General features: G+C 39.4%; 1 protein-coding gene and 1 long non-coding RNA gene across 4 annotated transcripts in view; one reads left to right on the top strand and one right to left on the bottom strand.

Annotated features, from left to right (window-relative positions):
* LOC102549299 (uncharacterized) overlaps positions 1-21,593 on the top strand; it is a 37,016-nt gene extending 15,423 nt beyond the window's left edge. Inside the window, exons 2-4 of one of the 2 annotated variants that reach the window (XR_005503985.2) lie at positions 10,708-10,765; positions 15,924-16,037; positions 19,133-21,593. This is a non-coding gene — a long non-coding RNA (uncharacterized LOC102549299). Of the gene's footprint in view, positions 1-10,707; positions 10,766-14,189; positions 16,038-19,132 lie in introns of those variants that run through there. The other variant, XR_353646.5, reaches the window with a different exon arrangement.
* On the bottom strand, positions 7,945-19,192 carry Clec2dl1 (C-type lectin domain family 2 member D-like 1). Of its 2 annotated transcripts, NM_001085404.2 has the most exons (6): positions 19,113-19,192; positions 17,479-17,652; positions 13,171-13,296; positions 12,078-12,256; positions 11,405-11,511; positions 7,945-10,393 (listed from the first exon to the last, which is right to left on the bottom strand). In NM_001085404.2, exons 2-6 carry the CDS (start codon positions 17,639-17,641, stop codon positions 10,267-10,269), a joined length of 702 nt encoding a protein of 233 aa, NP_001078873.1. In that variant the 5' UTR covers positions 17,642-17,652; positions 19,113-19,192; the 3' UTR covers positions 7,945-10,266. The 2 variants fall into 2 exon arrangements, with proteins under 2 accessions (NP_001078873.1, XP_008761555.1); XM_008763333.4 differs by lacking the exons at positions 17,479-17,652; positions 19,113-19,192 and adding an exon at positions 13,415-13,543.
* Positions 21,594-24,891: the final 3,298 nt, after the last annotated feature.

Raw genomic sequence — 24,891 nt, 5'->3', positions numbered from 1 at the left:
GTATATGTCTGACATAGTGGCAACCTGCCTTGGGAACTAGATGGGTAGAGAAATTGTTGCCAGGTTCAGAGAGAAACCATTGGCAGTGTGATATGGGATTGAGCAGAGCACATGAGATGCTTTGCTGACTGAGATGAATATGTCTGCCAGATATCATGGGACACTATGGTTCCAGACCTAGGGCAGAGTAAAAGACAACATTTTTTATAATTTTCCAGCAACATGTAGTTAATGGACTCTACACGAACTCTGTCATTTTTAATTAATATATGACTCCTAGATTATAATTTACTCTTCCCCAGATAACTGACTCATTGACAACTAAGGTAACTGTAGCTTGACAACTAGAAAACAGACATAGCTCCTTGTCCCTAATTTAATCCACTACTATATGTACTCACTAATAAATTCATTAACTAGCTAAGACTGTCAGATTTCTCACAGACTTCACAATAAATGATACAGAAAAAGCCCTCCTTGTTCCTTCTGCTCTAGAAAATGTTTTTGTCTTCCCTAAGCTCATCTTACTACTAACAAATCTCTTTGGTAAACTTACAAGCTCCAGGAAACCCACTCAGATCTGCCTCTCATGGACCAAATAGACTCCATACAGGAAAGTACACCTACCTATTCCAGAGAGTGGGATTTCTCTCCAGTGCCCTGAAATTGGGACTCAACAATCACTAAGACCGAAAGGTTTTAAATGTACACATAAGAAAAAAGTTTTTCTCCCAAACATACATAAACTTATTCTCTACCTATAGTGTGTGTGTGTGTGTGTGCGTGTGTGTGTGTGTGTGTGTGTGTGTGTGTGTGTGTGTGTTTCAGCATCGTGTCAGTCCAGGAATTTACTATATCTAGGACAACTCCACAGGACAATAAAGCAAACCACAGATACACAGATGCTCCAATCTGCCCTCAAAAACAGATATTTCTACTGGACCCGTTCCTTCTGATCTATCCACAAGTTGCAGTAAAAATTGAAAATGGTATATTTGCTATCAGGTCCCACCAGCTGAATCCACTCACTCCAGCTGCTACTCTAGCACACTGTCCACAAACCACCCTCTCTTGACTGTCTCCCTTTTAGCCACCCTCTCCGTGTGGTCCCCTAGGTGGTAATTACCACACCTAGCACACACCTAGCACACACCTAGCACACACACACACACACACACACACACACACACACACACACACACACACTGTTCTGTGGGCCCTTGAACATCTCACTCTGTACAGGCAACAAAACCAGATCTATACACTCAGCCATTTCTTTCACACACTGTCCTCATTAGCCCAGTAAATCAAAGTTCCAGAAATTTGTAATATAACAATTACATTTACATGTTAAATTCCCAATCCAAATATATCCACACAACAAATTCACTGCCAATTAAAGATTTAAACTACCCTCCTAGACAAGACAAAATCAACCCAGTCCACAAGGATCTGGATCATCCTGCTCTGTTGTCCCCATCTTGATTTTCTGCTTCTCCTCCTCCTCCCTCCATCCTAGACTTTCTCCACCTACTCCTTCTCATCCAGTGATAGGCTGTGCCTTATCCTGGACTCACCTTGCTGCATAATGACATCATCCCATACAGATTCCACAGACCTTGACAGCAAGGAAACATCCAACTCTCCTAAGACTGGAACACATTCCCATACCCATTTTCCTGTTTCCTAGAGACATGTTACCCCAAAGCCAATAAGAGGTAACTACAGATCATGACTACATTATTCCTGCTCCACAATCACCTCCTTCCAATTTTTTTCTGTTTAAATTAAACTAAAATGGGAGAATGTTAGCATTTTGTCTAGGCGTCACCCCTCAGCTCCCTGGCAACAGCCAGGTGTGCCTGACTCACTATGAAAGGAGCTGCTTGCCCCCCCTTCCTCCCTCTCTTGCTCCTTCTCTGTCTCCTTTCTCCTGTTCCCTCTCTACCCCCACTCTCCTCCCCCTATGTCTCCAAGTGTTCATGGTCAGCCTCTACTCCTCCTCCTCTCTCTCTCTCTCTCTCTCTCTCTGACTTTCTTTGTCTCTACTACTTTCTCAACTTCCTTCTCCATGCCCTGAATAAATTCTATACTATACCTTCCTATGTCTTGTCCCTCAGGGGTAAGGGATTCCTCAGCATGAAATCACAGAGGCACTGCTTTCCCCCACACCTAACTACACATTCATGAAACATATTTCGTCTCTCCTTATCTTTTTATAAAACACAATGAGTAGTCCCCAAAACCTGCACATATATACAGGTAAATACATGATTGTTTTACAAGTATAACTGAATATGAAGTAAAATTAAACCATATGCTATTATTAATTCAAGAGTATAACTGAGAGTTAACACATGTAATTTCTTGATATGAAAACTTAAATTCTCCAATGGTCACTAAGGAAAACATATACAAGCAGAACTATTATATTTCTTATATGTTTTAAAAATATAATTAGTAGCAAGACTGAGCAGTCCAAGTAAATGAGCCACAGTTTGAAAGGAGAGCTCTTCATCAGGAGGACCTTCATATCAGTGTCTCACTGCTGCTTTCATCCTTGACCTCACAGCGTCTCTGAATCGATCTTCCTAGCATCCAGAGTTGTTGTTGTCCATCCTGAAACAATACATCAACAGCTTGAACTAACAACATCCCTCTCTACCATACTGTATCAGCAGCTATCTTAACTCAGACTTTTTGTGGATGAAAATTTTTGGCGGTTGATTTGGAATCAAAATGTTTTTCTGTCCTACTAAGTATATCCCCTTGACAGAAACTAAGGTAATTAATTGTGAATACAGCTTGATGAATAACTGATCTCAGTGAAGCTTGCCCTTGCTTATAAAGAAACATAAAAGCGTCACCTATTTTCCTCCTCTTCAATTTTTTAAATTTGTTTTTTTAAAGTAAAATGAGTTCTTTCCACTGTTGCTTATCTTGGAGGCTATCATTTAATTTCAAAATACATACAAAATTGTTTACATATGAGAGATGTATAGGCTGGACCATCATCTATTTAATTATCAGAGGAACTCCCGTGATAGCAAAAGCTTGAGTTAAGTGCTGAATTACACGATCAGCAGTTCTCCAGGAAGTGGTGTACCCCAAATAAATTTAGAAAATGTGTCAATAGATACATGCACATAAAAATATCTTCCAAATGCAGGTATGTGAGTGACATCCACTTGCCAAATATCATTCACCTGCATCCCCTGAGGACTAACTCCTTGTGAAACCAAAAGAATTTGCATTGGTTAACATATTGGACAATGGGAAATGATAGCCTTAGCTTGTTTATAAGGAATTTGATATTCTATATGTAGTGTGTTAGTATTAGTATATAAAGTTTTATGCTCTGCAGGAACAAAAGTAACCAAGTGATCTACTCATTCATTTCCTTTAGAAATGAACCCAAGCAATTTAGTATGAGATCCAATATGAGTAACAAAGGTCCTGCCATGTTGAGAGCTTTTGGTACCACTTCTAGGAATTTGACATTTGTCACTGGGCTGAGACAAGGAAGTAGGCTCAGATAAGAATATTAGAAGCAGTGACAATGGGGCTTTATTTACTTTGTTTAATTCCTACCTTGTATGATCTCTTGGCTTACTACTTCACTTATTACCTTGTGTGATCCTTTTATTTACTACTGTGATTGACTATTGTCCTGGGTGATCTCCTTGTTTACTACTTCCCTTGATTATTTTGTCTTTGATCTAAGAACAGGCTGTGTTTTTTGATGTATTGAGAATGATATAAAAGAAGACTGCAAATGAATAAAGCTGTTTCATCCTGAGTACTGGCTGGAGTCATGTTATAATTTCGTCTAAATTGTTTTTTTGTTTTGTTTTATTTCTTTTCTTTTTCAGTCCTCATTCCTTCACTTGAGTTTCTGCTGACTGACTAAACTGGCTTGTTATTGCCATTATGATTTCCTAATTCATTTTGTAACTGCAGAAAAAAAGTTCTTAAAGGATGTTTATAATTAGAAATAACTAAAGTATAAATTTGTTTTATAATCTCTACAGCTTATGCTGCATCTACCACTAAATATCTCATAGATACATTTGAACAGCTCTAAGTACAGCATAACCTCATTTTGCTGAACAGAGTATATTTAGTCAGAAAAAGTTGATAATCAGAAAGAGTCCAAAAAGCACTGTTAGTTTTTAACACACCTGTAAAAAAATTTTAAAGCATCTTATAATGATTCTTGAACTCTCACATCATTTATCACAAATTCTTTTTTTCTTTAAGAAGTTCCATAGTTTACTTTTTGGCAAATGATATTTAAATTGACCTATGAAATTTATTAAAGCTCTCTGCAGTGATTTACTCATAGTGCACAGTAATTCTGATTTATTTTTGGTTAAAGGAAATATAACAGAAGCACAATCATCCCCACTTATTTGTACATCTTTAAAGACCCCTCTGTGTCAATAAGGATAGCATATCTCCAAAAGTAGTTACAGTTTTAGAAAGAGAATGCCTACTATAAGTCTATTCTCCAGGATAATCTTTTTGAGCCAATATTCCAGTTGGGCACTGAAAAGTGTTTAATAAAAGCAAATCAATAGTAACATCAATAAGGAAACAGCTCAAAAAGAAGAGAAAATAAAAGAAAAGAAAACTCTTCCCAATACTATTTTCAACTATTCGTAACCCTAGTTTTGCTTCTGACCTTAATTCCCTTTTACTTTCAAGAGCAGGATCTCCCTGTAATGTTCTTAAGGAATTATGTAGCAGACAAGTAGGAGTATCTAAAGACAGACTTAACCAATTGATATCGCCCAATAATTTTTGAACATCTTTCAGTTTTAAAACAATCTGTTTTTAACTTTATTTTCAATGGATGCACATACTATCCAGCTACGGTGTATCCTAAATAGTTAACAAGCTGTTCCTTTTCAATCTTTTCAGGAGTTATTATCAAGCCACATGGCTTAAAAAGTTCTGATAAAATTTGCAAAAAAATTTCTGACTCTACCAGACTAGGTCCTGCAACGAGAGCATCATCCATGTGATGGGACATATATAAATGAGGATAGCACTGACTAATAGGGTTCAATGCCTTATCCACATAAACCTGACATAGAGTAGGGGAATTCATCATTCCTTGTGGGAGTACTTTCCATAGAATTTTTATAGGCTCCATCTACACAGTATTATATTTTTAAATGAACACCCTATATTGTTTCAAGACAGAGAAACATTCATTTGCCAAACATCAACAGATGAATCAAGGATACATAAGTCTTTACATTTTACCAGAGACAAGCGTTTGTCTTTAGAATGTAAGCCCTGGGGTTGGGGTGTTCACTTTTGTCACAGCATTTCAGCCCACAGAGTAGAATAATGGAATCTGTCTTCTGTATCTGCTTCTTGCTGACATTAGGACACAGCAAAGCGTCACGGGAAGGCTTAAATGCTAGTCAAAGGTGGGGCAATGGGGCATTTATCAAAATGTAATTTTGATAAATTTTAAAGCTGATCACCAGATGGAGTCTAAGCCAGGTGAAAGTCTGCTAAGACAAGTACAGAATATGAAGAGAAATTAAAAATGTCTAACAAATTGTAAAGTGTAAGAAATCCCAAGACCAAGAAAAAAAATCCCTTTTCTTTTCTTTTTCCCATTTAGATTTTTATAGTAGATTGAGATATGTCACATGAATGCACACAAAACCTTGCAGAATCATACATAAATGTCATAATAAAATTATACTGGTCATTATTTCTCTTTAGTGTACTGTCCTACGTATTTTTTTGACAGCAGATATTTTCTCGTTGAATTTGCATGCTACTTTTTTTCTTTTTTTATTGGATATTTTTATTTACATTTCAAATATTATTCCCTTTCCTGGTTTCCTGCCCATAAGCCCCTATCCCATCCCCATCCCCTTTTTCTATAAGGCTGTTCCTGTTTAGCTAACAGGTGTCCCTTATACACCTATAAATACACAGATTGAACAGAGATGTTTTTAGCATAGTAAGGAGCATCTTAAAATTTATCATTGGAAAAGAACCAAAGAGAAGTTAAAATCTTGAGCTTGTAATTATAATTTGCCAATGTTCCATTAACTCATCAGAACTCCATTAATCAATGTTCAAATTCTGAACTTTGAAATAACAACAGCATGTGGGGGATACATTTTTTAGAGCTCTATAGGCTTTTTTCAGACTTCCCTGTCTTTGTAGACATGCGCAGATATGATTATAACTTATACTTAATTCATACTTAACATATACGAATTTCATTTAAAGTATATCACTAACATTGAATGCATATAATTTTTATTCACTGCATATAATGTATACACTCACATATACAGCTTACATTCAGTGTTACAATCTTTATTAAATGCATATAATCTGTATTTAAAGTATAGGATTAATATTCAATGCACATGGCTTAAATTGACTATATAATATATACTAACTTTATTATTGCACACAAACTATATTCAGTGAATACAATTTATATTTAACTTGTTTAATATGTATTAGTTTATACTTTAAATTTGAGGCCATCTGCATGAAAACAAGGAATATTAACTACTTACCCACACCAGAGCTGTAAATCTGCAATGCTGTCCTGTTTGCTGGGCTGCTCCTTTACCAGAGCACACCATTTCTCCCCCAGCTTCTCACTGCTGCAGTCCCCTGGGGGCTCAGTGAGTGCTCATGCAGTGAGCACACAGTGACAGAGCCTGATGGAGACCACCCCTGCAGCCTGTGGCTTCCATCCCAGCCGCAGGCCTCTGTGTTTTCTCTCATTCCACAAAGTTTCCCAGACAGGGTTTTCCTCTCCGAAACTCCACTTCTCTCCCCTTGCTGACTCATCTCAACCTTCTTCCTGGTTGCTGAATTTATTGTACCTTCCTCATATTCCTTTTTATGAGCTCCCTTATCTATATTTTCTCACCAGTCCTGCCAGTAAAAGTAAGGCTGATTATAGGACGGTTAAAAAACAGGTATAAGAAGGTTGCTTTGTGATCACCAACCCTCTGCACGTATATGTCTCATAGCCTAAAATACTACCGAAATGGAGGACCAAATTAACTCAAACTATAGAGAAATTTTCTCTCCTTACTGAACAGCCCTTTTTACATTCCTTTTTATCCTTTGTAAATTCCCAAAATCTATAATGAATGCTTACTGATAACTTCTAAAAGAGTCTAAAAACTTTCTTGCCCATTCTATGGTTTAAAAATTGACTTCTTGGGGCTGGGGATTTAGCTCAGTGGTAGAGCGCTTACCTAGGAAGCGCAAGGCCCTAGGTTCGGTCCCCAGCTCCGAAAAAAAGAACCAAAAAAAAAAAATTGACTTCTTTTCTCTTTAACTCTGCATGAGTAAATGTTATACATCTCAGTGAACTTAACTCTTACTATTCTGTACTAAGAACTTAATTCTTTCTTAATGTTTTATTACTTGTACGTTAATGAGCACTAATACCTGGAAATTAACACATGCTGCTTAGCAGCTAGGAATTAAGTGAACAGATCGATTGCTGGTGGTCCTTAAAGAAGGAAAAGAATTAAGATGCTTTATACAGACAAATATGCACAGTCACTTACACTTTCAAACATTCATACACACACATTCTCTCTAGCCAGGCCACACCTTCAGTCATAAGCAACTCCACATATATTCATACATGTTTGCATACATACTCATGCACCTATACACATGCTGCAGAAAAAAATATTAAGCATAAAGAGCTTGTCATTTTTCCCTGTAATGGAGAGTATTTTTGGGAAGTGCCTTGTGCAATGAGTTTTGAAGCATCGAGTTACTCCATTGTATCAAGGTCTACTCACCAAAGTTCCAGCTGACTTGCAAATTTTTCATTCCTTATTCAGTGTCCAGTACTTAAGGGCTACTTATGAAAGTCTAGTGTGTTGCTGTCCCAAGGGTAGAGTCGCATTAACAGGACACAGGGGATGCACAGAAGGCCAATGCATAGTTTATTGAGTATTCCAGCATCTTTTATACAGAAAGCAGAATAAAGATTTCCCATGGTTTCTCATTCCCACCAGGTGCTGTTTACTTAGCAACAGCTTGTCTTGGTTCAAAGAGACCTGAAAGTCCTTGCAGACTGAGAAACCTGTCTGCAGTTCAACTCTTTGGTGTGATACCTAATTAAACCATAAATAAAGTTATTTCTCATGAGTAAAGAAACGGGACGGCCACTTCCTCGGGTCTGCAGCTTTCTTGGCACAGCACCAGGATCCTCTGCTTGAGACAGTCTGCCTGCCCTTTATCTTAGTGTGCTGAGATGAACACAAATCCTTCATGGCCAGCAACTAGCAAGCTGGGAGCAGTCACCTCACGCCATTTCTCCACATTGATTTTATTTTATTTTTTATTTTTATTTTTTTTACTTCACCTTCTAAAGGATTTTTGCCATAAGGTACACATTCAATAAGTGTGTTTATGGGAGCAACATTCATAAACGGTCAATGCTGTCTCCTCGTGACATTTCTCTGCACACCTCACTCCAGAAATCTAGGCCCTCTTTTGGGGAGTCCTCTTGATTTGGAAATCCCTCTCATGTGATGTTGAATTCCCCATGTTAGGAAAAAGGAGACAGTGGTGCTAGTGACTGTTCCTGAAGGATTTTGCCACCAGGGATTTGCATGCTCAAGAAGCACAGGCCTGACCACAGATGTGAGAGACTGGCAGACATCCCAGTGACTTCTCAGTGGGAGCTGTGTTACCAGGTTCTTGATGAGAGGCTAAAAGGTCATTGCCTACACCCAACTGGGATGCCAGGGTGCAGAAATTCTCAAAAAATTAAGTAAGAAAGTAAAAAGACTCGTTTATAACAAATTCTTAGCATACTTTAATTAAAAAGGGAAAACTGAGAAGTAAATCTAAAAGTATTTTGACAAATATTCCTTATTAATTAAATTAATAATACTAATATTGGTTTTAGACCTGTCTAAGTCTCCCTTCATGTTGGTCATTGAATATTATAAAAGAATATTGATGATTCTAAAAGTATTAGAAGACCACAGAACAATAATCATCTTTTTGTCAAGACAGAATCATTTCACAGTGTTATTTGCCCTTCATTTTTTTTAAGACCCCAGTCATTCAAAAATACTAATGGGAAAAAAATACTTCATAGCTAGTCATAAAAGTAGAGGTAATCACCTTCAAAACTGTTCCTGTCTAAAACAAATGCAGGGACAAAAATAGAGCAGAGACTGAAGGAAAAGCCATCCAGTCGCTGGTCCAACTTATAAGGCTCAACACTAAGAGCTAAAGATTCTATTGACCTTGGTAAAAAAAAATAACAAGATTTTAAGGTTTTTGGTGAAAACTAATGCCTGATATATATTTCAACAAAATTGTTTCTGTTGGCTTGTGACTTTCTTTCACATGGTATCATCTTATAAAAAGGCTGTGAGACATACACTCAGGGATGGCGTGCTATTGACCTATAAGCCCTCCCATTATCTGTTACTTTTATCTTTTTTCTGTCTTTTCAGTAATCACCCTCAATCCCCCCCCCTAGAGTATTGCTTGACTCTATTGACTCCAGACCAATGCACCCTCTGATAGGTTCTACCAGCAGCTGACTGAGACTGATACAGATACTTAAATCCATCCACTGGACTGAAGTCGGGGACACCTGTGGAAGGGTTAAAAGAAGCATTAAAGGAACTGAAAGGGATGGCAACTCCATAGGAAGACTAACAACATCAACTGGCGATTAAGTCACCAAAGAAGATTCATTGGCTGGTCCATAGCTCCCAGGTCATATGTAGCAGAGGCCTTGTTGGCCCTAATAGGAGAGGATTCACCTAGTCGTGTAGAGGCTTAAAGTCCAAGAGAGGGGGATTACTCAGAGTGGGATGGGTTGAAGATGGGGGTTGGAGGATCCTCAAAAGTAAAGAAGAGGGGTTGTGGAGTAAAGAACTCTGGAAGGGAGAACCAGGAGGGGACAACATTTGGCATACAAATAAATAAATAAATTTAAAAAAGAGAAAAAAGAAAGAAAGTAGAGGAAACTAATACTGACGTGACTTAGTTTATGTTTAAGACGTGAGATCTAGCTCATACCTGAATACCTACTTAATATAGAACAATTCATGATCTCCCAAACAAAATAGTCCTCAGTTGTCTGTCATCTTAGATGTCACCACACATTATGAACTGATGATGATTTAGCACATTGTTAATGATGCAGGAACTGTAGATACCATGTTCCGTGTTCCTCATGATTGCTAGGACAAACTCTCTACCCAGAACACGAAACTACTGGCACTGTGAGGTGTAGCTGTTGAGCTTGCTACAAATCGAATTCCTCTTTATGTAGTCTCTGCTACTGCTGATCCCATTATCACTCAGAAAACCATGTTTTTCAACTCCTCGGATGGGAAGCCTAATGCAAAAAGAAAGAAAAAATATTTCTGCAGAGTCTGCCATTACATTCACTCCTAAAAATCACATCTCTCTCATCTTCTCCACTTATTTATAGTATGGATTAGAAGCACAGTCCACCAGACTCCCATGCACTAGTTTTGCACCTAGGAATTTATACATCATTAGGGTTTGACTTGATCAGGACACCTCTGTCACTCATCCTTGTTGACCCCTGAAAAGTGTGTACAATGTTCACTGCCACGTTCATGTGAACAGCAGCAGTATATGGCTTCACAAGGGTGATTTTCAGTTTTCCCTCAAACTATTTTACAGATGCATAAAAGTGGAAGAAAATGCACCACTTAGTAAAGTACTGAAAGATCTTATGGAGGTAAGTGGTTCTGTATTTTACCATTCCAGTGAAATGCGTCTGTTCAAAATGGCTGTGCTCACATTCAAGATCTGTCTCCAGTGCTCTTTGATCACAAGAACTTAGGGAGATTCTCAAGGTCCATGGAGTCTCTACTTCTGTGACCAGGTAAAACCATGCAAACAGAGGACTGATAATTCTCAGATTTGCAGTTCTGAAGTGCCTTCCTAGAGATTTAGAGCCTTTGATGCCCAACAGCAGGCCTGGTTACATCACACCATGGAAGTTATCATCAACTAAAGATTTTCAAGAGGTGATGCAGTATCTACCCTTGATGCCATGGTAGTGATAAATATTTGGAGTGAAATAACAATCTCTAAATATGTCAAGGAGATGGCTAACAAAAGGGAGAGGATCCAATTGATTTAAAATTTTCAGGAGGTGGAGTTTCCTAGAGATTGGCCATCGCATGAGGCACACAACCTATATCCAGGGCACACTCCCAGCCGAAGGCTCCATTTTTTTCTCTTCCTTCCCAGTACATGATCATCTTATAGCCACAACACACACACTCACACACACACACACACACACACACACACACACACACACACACCACAACACATGAACACAGTAGAAGAAAAACATTGTGAAACATACAATTTGTTATATGCAGTATTGTCTGTCCATGTCCAATTGTGTGCTGATGACTCTCTGTGCAGACCGATCCAACAACCCGGACTCCCTTTGTATCTCCTTAAGAAATTCTGTCATAAAACACAAAAAGCCGAGAATGCATGTGTCTCTGTTTCAGATGATCCTGGAATCTCTCCACAGCTTCCTCTAGAGATAACAGGAGGGAGGAACTGAGGGGCACAGATTTGGAGCTGTACTAGTCACCAGTGGTCAGTGGATCCACTTGACATCTGTAATTCTAAAGACCCTCATTTGAACTAAAGTACCCAATGTAACAACATGTTCCTGTGTGGCCAGGAGAGTTCTGGGTTGACCTTCCACTGCAGTTATTAACAGTTGTCTCCTGTATACAACATGGGTCAGCTTAGAGGAAAACGCCCATGACCATGCGGTATCCAGTAAAATGGCAGATCTGACCTTCCAGCTGACTGTGAGCGCTGTGTGAGAGAATGTTTCCTGGATGTCTCAGGGCTCCAGTCAGGAGTCAAGCATCAACCAATGACACGCACTCACACGAGCCCCAGGTCTCCATGTGTGTGGGATGGGATCCTTCCTCATGGTTCAGTGGTAACCTCTCTATCTCAAGGGAGAGCAATATGCAACAGAACAGACAAACCAATCCCTGTCCCCTTCTTACCAGCTCCTCCTCGGTGTCAAATCGTGCTAGCTCGGCCTCTTGTTCCTTACAGAGGGTCTGGCTGAATGTCCAGTTCCTTGCCGTTTCATTAAAATAATAACATTTATTTCCAACTCCAATCCAGTTTCTCGGGCAAGCAGCATAGGTTTTTACGGTGGAGATCTGTGGTGTCTTTTTTACTAAAATGCAGACAATACAAGGAGTCATAACAAGCATGTCTTCTCTCTTTATGGATTACCCTCCTGAGCTCTGCTGTGAGGTGTGAATTGGATTGTAGCTTTCCTAACTGATCTCTAGGAGTCCTCTCCTGAGCATGATGGGCCTTTATCTAAAGGCCTCACACCTCAGGCCTGTGTCCCATTCTCTCTCAGGTGCTCACTGACAGTAGGGCTCCCAGGAAGTGCATTTCTACAACAGCCTCACTCCTGAGCTATGAGTGACTGATTACTACAGTAGGGATGGCTACAGCAGCAGGCACTCTGTATGGACAACTATTGACAGCCAGCCTAATAACTGGGATTGCATTGTCGACTTTACATAGGTAGTGCATACAATGTAGACACATTGCACTAAAGGATCATTCACATACATAAGAGGACAGTGCAAATTTTAATTACAGTATTCTGAACAGTGTGGTACTAAAATCCTATAAATTTATTACTTCAGAAACTTTCCATTTAATACTTTCAAAATGCAATTGAGCTTAATAACTAAACCCATGGGTCATGGTGGGAGGCACTGTATCTTTCTGGCCATATTACTCTTCTCTGTCCTCATCTTTTGAGATTTCCTCTTGTGTTTCTCTGCTTTGGACAGTTCCCCCAGGTGTACCATGTCCCCTGCATCTCTGACTAGATTCTGCTGGATGTCAGCTTCCCAGAGAGGCTGAGCCTGGCCTCCTGTGCACACCACAGCCTGTGCTGTTCCTTCACTACATCTTCCTGCTGGAACCTAAGTCCCCAGAGAACAGGAACTTCCTGTGTGTTTTCTCTGGAGCCCTTCCCACAATGCCTAGCTCACAGTGCTCAGTGAGTATAACTGACAATGTGGATGTGGACAGAGGGACGCAGGATTTGGAGAGTGAGTCACTCACCTGACAATGCAACAGAAAGAGCTACTACAGCTACGCTGAGGACCACGATCACTGCACAGCAGCAGAGAAGCTTAGCAGGAGACTCAGGGAGGATGATTCCGTGAAACTTTTCTTGGAGCATTTCACCTGTAAAATATGAATATAATAAAGCCAATTTCAATAATTTCTTAAGTAAAATAAAATAAAGTCACCCCAAAAACCTGCTTAACAATTGCCTATAAATTCCTGGAAGGCTTCTACCAACCCTTTTAGAGAAGGCACTGGTCTACAAAGGATGTCGTTGGTAGAAAGAAGTCTAGAGAGGATGGAAACAGAGCTTCTGCCAGGGACTCTTCTGGTGACTGAAATATGGCTGAATAGTGAAAGTTCAATAGTAGAGGGAGTGAAGAACCCAGTGAAATGCAAACAACTAAACTCTGGATGTGGATCCGAGAAAAGTACCCTGGTTAGAAGGAATTATGGAAACACTAGAAATAAACATTGATGTTATTAGACATATTAACAAAATCAGAAAACAGGGGAAACTAGAAATATCTCAAAACACAGAGCAAGATTATGTGAAAAATAGCAGTGCATGAAACTTTCTCAGCCTACAAAAGTTATCCATTAACAACAAAACAGTAAGTCCAACTTCAGTCGGCTTCATTCTCAGTGGTGCAATTATGAATGTTTTCTCAGCGATCAGGAGCAAGAGTCGGATGTCTGCTCATTACTCCAGGTAGACTTTTGCCAGGAGGTCCTCACCAGGACAAAGAAATAGGGTGAGGTGTCTGGAGAATGGCTCAGCTGTTAAGATCACTCCACCTCTTCCAGAGAACCTGGATTCAAGTCCCACGACCCACAAGGTAGCTGACAACACTGCATGGCTCCAGTTCCGGGGATCCATTGCCTCTTCTGGCTTCTGTAGGTCCCGGGCATTCATGAGATGCACAAACATGCAGGCAAATAGCCATGTACATGAAAGGAGTTCCTTAAAGAACGAAAGAAGCTTTACACTTCTCAGAAACAGGTGAAACTCTTTCTCCTCACAGATGACATGGTTCTATCTACATAAGAATCCTAACCCATATTCCACGACTACTGGATATAAAAAATGAGTTTACAAAGCTGTAGGATGGGGCTTCACTGGAAAAATAAGGTATATTTTCCTGTCAAGTGGAAATTAATATCATTGACAGTGCTCTTTACAGTAATGACAAAAAAACCATAAAATTACAAATGTAAAATAGGGATGTTCATAATCAGCATAAGAAAGACTACATGTATAGTGATGAAGAAATAAAGATAGGAAAGTTAGCTCAGTGGTTAAGATTTAACTTGTTAACCTGCTGTTGTTGCAGAGGAACTGGTTCAGTTCTAGCACCCACCCATATACCAACTCCCACACCTCTGGAATTCCACATTCTGGAAATCTGACACCTTTTCCTGACCTTGGTGGACACTAGGTATACACATGATCCATACCTGTCTATGCAGGCCAAACACTCGTTCACGTTACATTTGGAAAATGAAAGAAGAAAGAAATCAAGGCAGCTATAACGCTCCATATGGGAACGCTCCACATTCGTCATATGTCAACAATTACTGAACAAGTTTACATGTGCAACAGATTCCTGGGGAATAATTGCCTTCAGAAAAAAAGTGTAATAACACCAAGTTATGTGAAACATACTGTGAAAATTAAAAAGACAACAGAATAGTCAAACATGATTCTGAAAAGGAAAAGGTCAAAATCAGAAAGATCTCAGTGCCTAATCAGCCTGGTGCTATCAACAGAGTAGGCACTGAAACAACACAGCATAAAACAGGACTCCAGAATGACATCAAACACATGTAGGCAACAGACACTTAACAGATGATTGATTTTTAAGCAGGGAAAGGGTGACATCGCTCCAGTGTGTGCCACTGAAACAACCTGCTGACTGACTGCTAAAAAAGGGAAGATTCAAGACTACTACAGACCTTCTGTGGACTTATAGACCCAAGCACAGAGCTTAATATTGTAAAGTCATTTGACTTTTTAGAAAAGTAAGGGAGAATGTTTGGGAACTTGACTTGGGCAAAAATCATCTCAGATAAAAGAGCAAAATCACTGTGTGCTAGCAAGATGGTTAAACATTGATGTTGATGTAGATGTTGAAATAGATCTAACACCTTTTTAAGGCAAAATTGTGCAGCTACTACAAAGCTGTTTGTAAGTGTAAAATATGACACACTCCCATCCTGCTCACATGTCCCCACGCTGGAAAGGACAGCCTGCATTTAAATTTCAAGAAATTTTTATGTGACTATTTGCAGCAGCATAAGTGTCCCTGTATGAATGACACATTTGTGACCATTGAAATATCCCCAAGCTGATGACAAGGTAAACCTCTCAACACAAGAAACAACTGGAATCACATGCCTGTGGGCACCCTTTCTTATGCAACTTTAACAGGACAAATGTCCCATAGGCTCCTAACCCAAAATGTCCATATACTATTTGCCAGCCAGCAAGCTTATGCAAACTTGAGGTCAGAGAGCTACAGGATGAGGTCCCCTTTGCAGTTTCCTTTGAGAAGAGACCCCCAACTGCCACTACTCACTTCCTCCTCTCACTTCTCTATTAGTTTCTGAAAGCTTTCCATAACCTCTCTGTATAACACTTGCTGGTGAGATTCTTGGGAAATTCTGAATTGAGAGCATAATTCTGCGTCAGCTGTGCTGTGGATACGGTCTCTCAGCATGTAGCCTGAAGTGCTTGTTCCTGACAGGCTACTGCTCGGCACTGCACTGTGGGTGATGAGCAGAGGAGGTTGCTCTGACAAGATGGAGGAACTGAGGCAGGATTCTCTGCTCCATGGATCCACTGTACGGCATCTGCAAAGGTGAGTACTTAAGGCTGCAGCAGGGGAGCAGTGAGTGAGTCTCCAATAGACAATGGGGAGAGCAGGGGAGGGGAGAGGGTTGTGCACATATTTTGAATATTATTGTTTTAGTCTTATTAATTTTACATGTAAGAATGCTTTATTTCAGCCTGTATGTATGTATGTATGTATGTATGTATGTATGTATGTATGTGTACTCCATGCATGCCTAATGTTACGGGAGCTCAGAAAAATATGTTGGCTCCCTTGTACTGGAGTTAGGGGTGGGTGTGTGAGCTACCATATGGGTGCTGGGAATGAAACCCCAGTCCTCTGCAAGAGCATTAAATGTTCCCAATGGTTGAGCAAATTCTCCAGACTCTATTTATCTTGATGTTGAATGCATAATATATGTTTTCAAAATTCACAGAAATAAAGAAAAAGTGTATTAATTTTACTAAGTGCAGATTATAGCTTTTAGAAAGTTTCCACTGACTTTAACCATTGCATTTTGCTCATTTTCACAGGCCTAAAACACCATGAAGCTTCTATTACATTAACAACTAAGAAAAAGGATACTTAAGATTAGAAGGCTTTAAGCACTGAACTGTGTGTGGCCTTTGGATTTTCCATCCAAACAGATTCATTGATTCTAGTTATAAAAAGTATTTCTACTTTTAATTCAGCTCAAGTTATCAGAGAAACCCATTAGTGTGTTCCATAAGCTGATTACTATAAGCAGGGTTACATCCCTTCTCCCCCTTTGGCTGAGATCAAGTGTAACAGTGTTACAACACACAAGCAAGTAAACATATCTCTTACGAGGGGCTGAAGGGGTAGAAAGGGAGTACACAATATTTTCTATTACGTGGTATCAGATCCGGGATTCAAAGGTTCAGTAGGATGAATACTGCTCACCGTAATGTACACAATGTCTAAAGCTAGCCCAAGGGATTTTGAAAATAGTCATCACAATGATGAAAGAGCATGATCATTAATTTTAATGTGTCAATCAAAACACCACATCCTACTCAGCCTTGGAACTGTTTGGACTTGCTCACCAGCAAGGGCTGTGACTGGCAGGAAATGAAAAAGCCGCCATTTCAGAATTTCACCATTTTATACATTATTGCTTAGTCACGGGCTCTCTTAAGGGCCTCTGGTATCCATCTAGACCCTAAGCCCTCAGATGTGCCTGGCCTAGCTAAGAAACAATAGTATTACTCATGAGATTTCTCTTTGGGTATTAGTCAGAGGAGAGGAAATGTTAGAGAAGTTGTGCTTCGAGAGAACCTTTTCAGCAAACAGCAGATATAGTAACTTACACCAAATTCAGTAGCTTTATGAAACTTGGCCACTGCTGTGAGGACCGGGTTTCCATTTAGCCCATAGAAAAGTCTGAGGAGCAAAGGAAATCTTTACTTTTGTCAGTTTTCCCACCACAACAGGAGCTCTGACTTACTGTGAGGAATTCTTGACTCGGTGTAACCTGACAATGACTCAGAGGCAGAGGTAGCAGACGGACCACAGCTGCTACTCTGCCTCAAGGAGGTCTGTCCTTCATTCTGTGTAAGGGTCCTGGAGAGGAGTGGAGGAGAATCCTGTAGGTGTGCACTGGATGGCATTTAGTAGGACCCTAGGATTCAAGGGAGGCATGGTTAGATCTCCCTCCTCTTCAGCTTGTCCCCTATCTCTCAGAACAGTGTTTCAGATCATCACAGCAGGTAGGCTGTCCAGTCTGGAGGAGCTTGGCCTGAGATCCTAGGGCTGACACTAGGCCCTTGATCTAGCAATAACTGGAAACTCTGTGCTTCAAGAAATTTGATATTTTATTCCTAAACAAAAATACTAAGGTGTGGGCAGCAGCGGAGGGCATTTGCTGCCCTTGTAGAAAGAGAACTTGCTTCATTCCCAGCACCCAAATAGTGGCTCACAATTGTCTAAGTCTGCTTTCAGGGAATTCAACACTTTCTTCTGACCTCTAGCATGCATGACCAGGAATGCCCATGGTGCACACAGACATACAGGAAAAGCACCCATATACATAAAAAATATTGTTTTTATAAATTAAAGGGGAAGAGAGTTAAAGAATAAAATATAATTATTTTCAAAATGGAGAGGATACAGTTTTAAGTAGAAATCTTCAATGTTCTTTTTTCATTATTTATTATGAACTAAAACTATAGATGGCTTTACAGGTGGGATAAAGCTCACACCCCTACCCTACTGAAAAAAACCTGAGCTATAATATCCAACACTAGGACGAAGATTGTTCCCTGAGGAACATGTAAGGCCAGAAAGAGAATACAACATTCCAGTGTCCTAAAGAAGAGAGAGAATTTTGACATCTTAGAAGTTTGGGGAAGGAAGATACATCCCTTGCTGTAGGAGTCTGAAAAGAAAGGTGGGAGAGATTTGGAGGAAGGGCACATTAGGTGTGGGCTGGGTGGCATGATGTGCCTGAGCCCTTCCAAGGTACTGTAGTCAATCTTCCTGAAATCTAGAAACCTATTCTATTTACAAACTCAAAAGGGTCCTTTTCGTCTGAAGTAGTAGGGACCTCAGAATCATGTATGAGTGCAGGCCATCAAACCAATGGGAGATTCAGTCATTCTCCAAGGGAGAGCCTGGGATCTGAGGGGGATTCTGGGAAAGTGAGGATTCAAACTTAACACTCTACAACACCTGCCACTGCTCTCATGGCTGCTGCACTTTAATTACACTGAGTGACCACAGTAAATCCCAGCCTCACTGTTTGTTGGGTGCAAGTTTATAGCATTTTCTGAAAGTTAGTGGAGTGCAAATTCCAAATACTTGAGAAGAGGATACAACAAGTTTGCTGTTGGTTGCACTTCCCAAACACATTTAAGTAACAAAAGCCATACTAGAAATATACATAGGAAAAATACATTCCTACTCCCTGCAGAGCTCCCCACCCCACCCACCCCAGCCTGCACCTATCTGTAAAGACCCCAGCGTGGTAGACTAACAGGCGTGAGGTTCAGCTCCTTTCATGAAACTTGCTTCTCTCCCTTTAGTTTAGTTTAGTTTAGTTTAGGTTAGCTTAGTTTAGTTTACATTTCATTAAATACATACCGATTTCTCCCATTTCCAAGCAATCTGGCGACGGAGGCTCTGCACCACCTTCTTCTTGCTGAAACAGGCCTCTGATGACTAAAGATATTTGGAAGACAGCCTGAGAGCTTGTGGGTGGATTTTCAAATCAGCTGACCTGGAAGCTGCCAGTGATTGGGTGCCTACCCAACTCTGACCACACACTGCGGAAATAAAAATATGGAGAGGGGTCAGTGACCGAAAAGCATGCTATCCTGTAAAGGAAATAAAGAGAATTGAGAAAGGCTTACAGAATGTACAGTCTCGTGAAGCTCATCATCAGAATGTTGAACTGACTTGCTTGGATGGAAAGATCTCAAGGACTTTCAGTCGGGTCCAGTCAAGAGAGTCATCAGGCTATAACAACTCCCTTCTTTTCCCTACAAGCCCTCCACCCATAAGGATATCTCGATGCCCACATACGGCTTGAAGAAGTTATTGACGAGTCATCTCCCCAATTCCCAAAACTTCGGGAGATTAAAAGTTGTCTTTCTAGAGCATTTAGAAATGGTCATAATTTAACAGGGAGGAATTATCTAGAATTGGTTGTGCAGCCATAATCTCTATTGGTAAAAATCCCTATATTTGTTACTAAGCTAAAGTTATAATCTTTATATTGGTATAGAATTTATTTGATACAAGCTTAAATTTACTTTGATATGAATGTCTTATGAATTTAAAATTAAAATTCATATTGTTATGCTCATGTATAGGCATCGTGCCTATATGACATTTAAGTATAAAAGGCTTATAATCAGTAATTTACTGCTATTAAAAAAACTAATCTAAGATGATTAAAGATAGAAATTAAGGGCCAAATAACAAATTCATGGCTCATAGTTCACTGTTAGGGTATTTTCAAAGTATTCTCTTCAGAAATAGCTGAGAGTCGTAGTTCATGGAAAACAGTCTAGATTTCATTATATAGATAGTTTTATATATTATTTCCTATAGGTGGTTTTCAAAAACATCACAAATCCACAAATGTGACACTTATTGTAATTTATCATTTGTTGAGACATGTGTATCCTGACAGTTCCCCTTAGGTGGATTCAAAGAAGAAATTAAACATCTCCAACTCGAGGTGATGTAATCCATTGGCTATATGGCCACTGGACAGAAATTGTCTGTTTCTTCTACAGACGAAATACTGTCCAAAAGAAGACATATTACAGAATAGTCGACTGATAATTTCTGCCAAGCCAAAATGATCAACCTTTCAAAATTCTACGTTTCAAAAGTCTGTCACATGATCCTAGGACAGAAGGCTGAAGATTTGCTCTCAGATGTTACTACAGGGGACGGTATAAGTAGAAAATTGTCTCTTTCACCTGTCTCAGCTCAGGAAGCCATGTTAGGCTTCCTTTATTTTTAGATAATGTTGGTCATTCTCAGATTTCTGACAGGGTTGAAACTAGTTATAATCTCATAGCCTCCCCAGGCTATTTAACTTTGAGAAGACATATTTAATTAGATATTTATCAGATAATATACAAGCTAGCCAGGGCATAACATGGATTTTAAGCCTTCCTTAAGCTACAATAGATAACTAAATGTTCTGTTTCACTGATAAAATGTTTGACTGGGTGTTAGTATATTTTATACTTTTAAATTACAAAATGATAATAGTTGTACTCAGCTTACATTTGAGAGAAAAGTTTTGTTAATTAGACAGAAAGGGTGAAGTGTAAGTTGATGTCATTATGCAGGTAAAGGCAGACAAGATGAGAGAGGCCTGTCTCTGGACAAGAAGGAAGGGAGGTGAGAACAGAGGTTTTCAAAAGAAAGGGAGAAGCAGGAGAGAAGGGCCGGAGAGAGGAGAGGAACTGAATAAACATGGAGACAGATGTTAAGATTCCTTTCTGCTCAGAGGTAAAGGTTGTTATGACTAATTTTAAGAAATGGGTGTGTACATAACTTTGTGCTGTCTAGATATCCAAATTACACCTTATCAATTAGATCAGAGGTTATTATGTGATGTGTTCTTTCACATGGTGACTTAATTGAGTTCAAGAGAGCGTGTGGTGGCAGGACACACTGGGCCCGCTATGGGTTGGGATTTGGATGCCTGGGTTGGTAACCACCCACCAAGGGAACTGAGAGTGAATGACTCGAAGACAGACCTCCCAGTTCAGAGGGACCCTGAGAAAGAAAGCATGAAGCAGTATGCACGGGAACTGGTCTCAATGATTACGTTTTATTTTTTACCAAAATAGTCATATATCATTTTTATCAATCTGGAAGGAGTCAATAGCTTTTCTTTTCCTGTGGAAATATAGGCATAACCCCTCCCACAGTGTAACACATTTCCCGTTTTCCATTTTGATAAAGGATGTGCAAAAAAAACCAAAAAGCTTTTTTAGTTCAGCAGTTCGCCCCACATTCCAATGTCTTTCTGCAGTCATAGTTTTTTGTTCATTAGCATTTTAAAAGTTTAAGGTTAATAAAGCACTATATAGTCTATATTTTTTTATTATTCCCTTTATCTCTTAAGCATTTCTTTTAAAGTTCAATTAAATCTCTCCACAATTGCTTGTCCCATAGGATTATAGTATATACCTGTAACATATTCTATAAAATGGAAAAAACTGCTTCATCCTATTATAGACATATGCCAGACCTTGTCCATTTTAATTTTTATGGGCAATGTTATAGTGGCTATAACTTCTAACAAATGTATAATTACAGCCTTTTTTGAAGCTAAGGCAGTTGCCCATTGAAATTCTGAATATGTGTCCGTAGTATGATGCACATATATTAGTTTACCGAATTCTGGAAAATAGAAGACATGCAGACCCAAATCCCATGGGAAAGAGAGCTGAATACCCAGAAGTGCAGACGATCCTAACACAGCAGGACAGACTGCCACTTCTGCACACCTCTGCCCACATCGCTGCCCAAGAGGAAACTGCATAGGGCTTCAGGACACAGGAATATAGGAACAGTCAGCTGCCTGTACCTGCGGTTCTGGTCTGTGCCCAAACTGAACTGAACTGAACCGGTCAAAGAGCTCCCTGAACCCAAATCCCATGGGAGAGAGAGTTGGACACTCAGAAGTGCAGACCCTCCGGAAAAATCAAAGGAGACTACCCTCTGCCCACATTTCCAACCAAATAGGAAAGCTCCTAGTGTCAGTTGTGGCCTCTGGGTGCAAGGAGCTAGAAGCAATCAGGGGCAGGACCCTTCTGATTCCTGCCTGCACCCAGAGCTGAAAGACAGCCACCAGGAGTAACTACACACCTGAGAGCAGAGCACCTGTTCTCAGAAATGGCTGAAAGAAAACAGTTCTATAGGAATGCTGACACAGAAGCCTAAAGGAGGGTCAAGCCACTGTCAGAAACAGCAAAACAAGCTAACACCAGAGGCAACCCAATGGTGAAAGGCAAGCGCAGGAATCTAAGCAACAGAAACCAAGATTGTTTGGCATCCTCAGAGCTCAGTTATCGCACCAAAGAAAGTACTGGATATCCAAACACACTGGAAAAGCATAGTTTAGTTTTAACATCACATTTTGTGATAATGATTGTGGACTTTAAGAAGAACATAAATAAGTTTCTTAAAGGAATGCAGGACAACACAAGTAAACAAGTAGAATCCCTTAAAGAGGAAACACAAAAATCCATGAAAGGATTGCAGGAAAACACAACCAAACATGTGAAGGAATAGAACAAAACAATCCAGGATTTAAAAATGAAATTAGAAACAATAAAGAAAGCATAAAGGGAGACAACTCAGGAGATAGAAAAACCTAAGGAAGAGATCAGGAGTCATAGATACAAGATTCACCAACAGAATACAAGAGATAGAAGAGAGAATCTCAAAGGCAGAAGATACCATAGAAAACATTGACACCACTCTCAAAGATAATGTAAAACGCAAAAAGCTCCTAGCCCAAAACATCCAGCAAATCCAGGACACAATGAGAAGATCAAACCTAAGGAAAGTAGGAATAGAAGAGGGTGAATACTCCCAGCTTAAAGTAAATATATTCAACAAAATTATAGAAGAAAACTTCCCTAACCTAAAGAAAGAGATGCCAATAAACATACAAGACCCTACAGAACTCCAAAAAGATTGGACCAGAAGAGAAATTTCTCCCATCGCATAATAGTCAAAACACCAAATGCACAAAACAAAGAAAGAATATTAAAAGCAGTAAGGGGAAAAGGTCAAGTGACATATAAAGGTGGACCTAGAAGAATTACACCAAACTTCTCACCAGAGACTATGAAAGCCAGAAGATCATGGACAGATGTCATACAGACCCTAAGAGAACACAAATACCAGCCTGGGCTACTATAACCAGCAAAACTCTTAATTAACATGGAGAAACCAAGATACTCCATGACAAAACCAAATTTACATAATATCTTTCTACAAATCCAGACCTACAAAGGATGATAGATGGAAAACTCAAACACAAGGAGAGAAACTACACCATACAAGGAGCAATAATGTAATCTCTTTGCCATGAAACCAAAAGAAAGACAAACACACATAATTCCACATCTAACAATGAAAATGACAGGAAGCAACAATCACTATTCCTTAATATCTCTCAACATCGATGGAATTGATTCCCCAGTAAAAAGACATAGACAAACAGAATGGATATGTAAAGAAGAGCCAGCATTTTGGTGAATACAGGAAACACACCTCAGAACACAGACACTACCTCAGAGGAAAAGGCTGGAAAACCACTTTCCAAGCAAATGGTCGCAAGAAACAAGCTGGAGTTGCCATTCTAATATTGAATAAAATTGAATTTCAACCAAAAGTCATCAAAAAAGATAAGGAAACACACTTCATATCCATCAAAGGAAAAACTAACCAAGATAAACTCTCAATCCTAATTATCTATGCTCCAAATGCAAGGGCACCTACATTCATAAAAGAAACCTTACTAAAGCTGAAATCACACATTCCACCTCACACAATAATAGTGAGATTTCAACACCCTATTCTCATCAATGGACAGATCATGGAAAGAGAAATTACACAGAGACATGGAGTAACTAACGGAAGTTATGAAACTAATGGATATATCAGGTATTTATAGAACGTTCCATGCTAAAACAAAAGGATATACCTTCTCAGCGCTTCATGGAACCTTCTCCAAAATTGAACATATAATTGGTCACAAAACAGGCCTCAACAGATACAGGAAGATAGAAATAATGCCATGCATCTTATCAGATCATTACGGACTAAGTCTGGTCTTCAATAACAACAATAATGACAGAAAGCCCACATATACATGGACTTGGAACCATGCTCTACTCAGTGAAACATGGTCAAGGAAGAAATAAAAAAAATTAAAGACTTCTCAGAATTTAATGAAAATGAAGATACGACATACCCAAACTTATGGGACACAATGAAAGCAGTTCTAAGAGGAAAACTCATAGCTCTAAGTGCCTACAAAAAGAAACAAGGTAGAGCATATGTCAGCAACTTGACAGCACACCTGAAGCTCTACTACAAAAAGAAACAAATACACCTGAGAGGAGTAGAAGGCAGGAAATAATCAAAGTCAGAGCTGAAATCAACCAAGTAGAAGCAAAAAGGACTATACAAAGAATCAACAAAACCAGGAGCTGGTTCTTTGAGAAAATCAACAAGATAGATAAACTCTTAGCCAGACTAAGCAGAGGACACAGAGAGTGTATCCAAATTAACAAAATCAGAAATGAAAAGAGAGAGAAAACAACAGAATCTGAGGAAATTGAAAAAAATTATCAGCTCCTACTACAAAAGCCTA

This window comes from Rattus norvegicus, chromosome 4 (genome assembly GCF_036323735.1).
Source record: "Rattus norvegicus strain BN/NHsdMcwi chromosome 4, GRCr8, whole genome shotgun sequence".
Classification (NCBI taxonomy): domain Eukaryota; kingdom Metazoa; phylum Chordata; class Mammalia; order Rodentia; family Muridae; genus Rattus; species Rattus norvegicus.
Note: the sequence above shows the minus strand (reverse complement) of the source record. Positions and strands in the feature narration are given on the sequence as shown.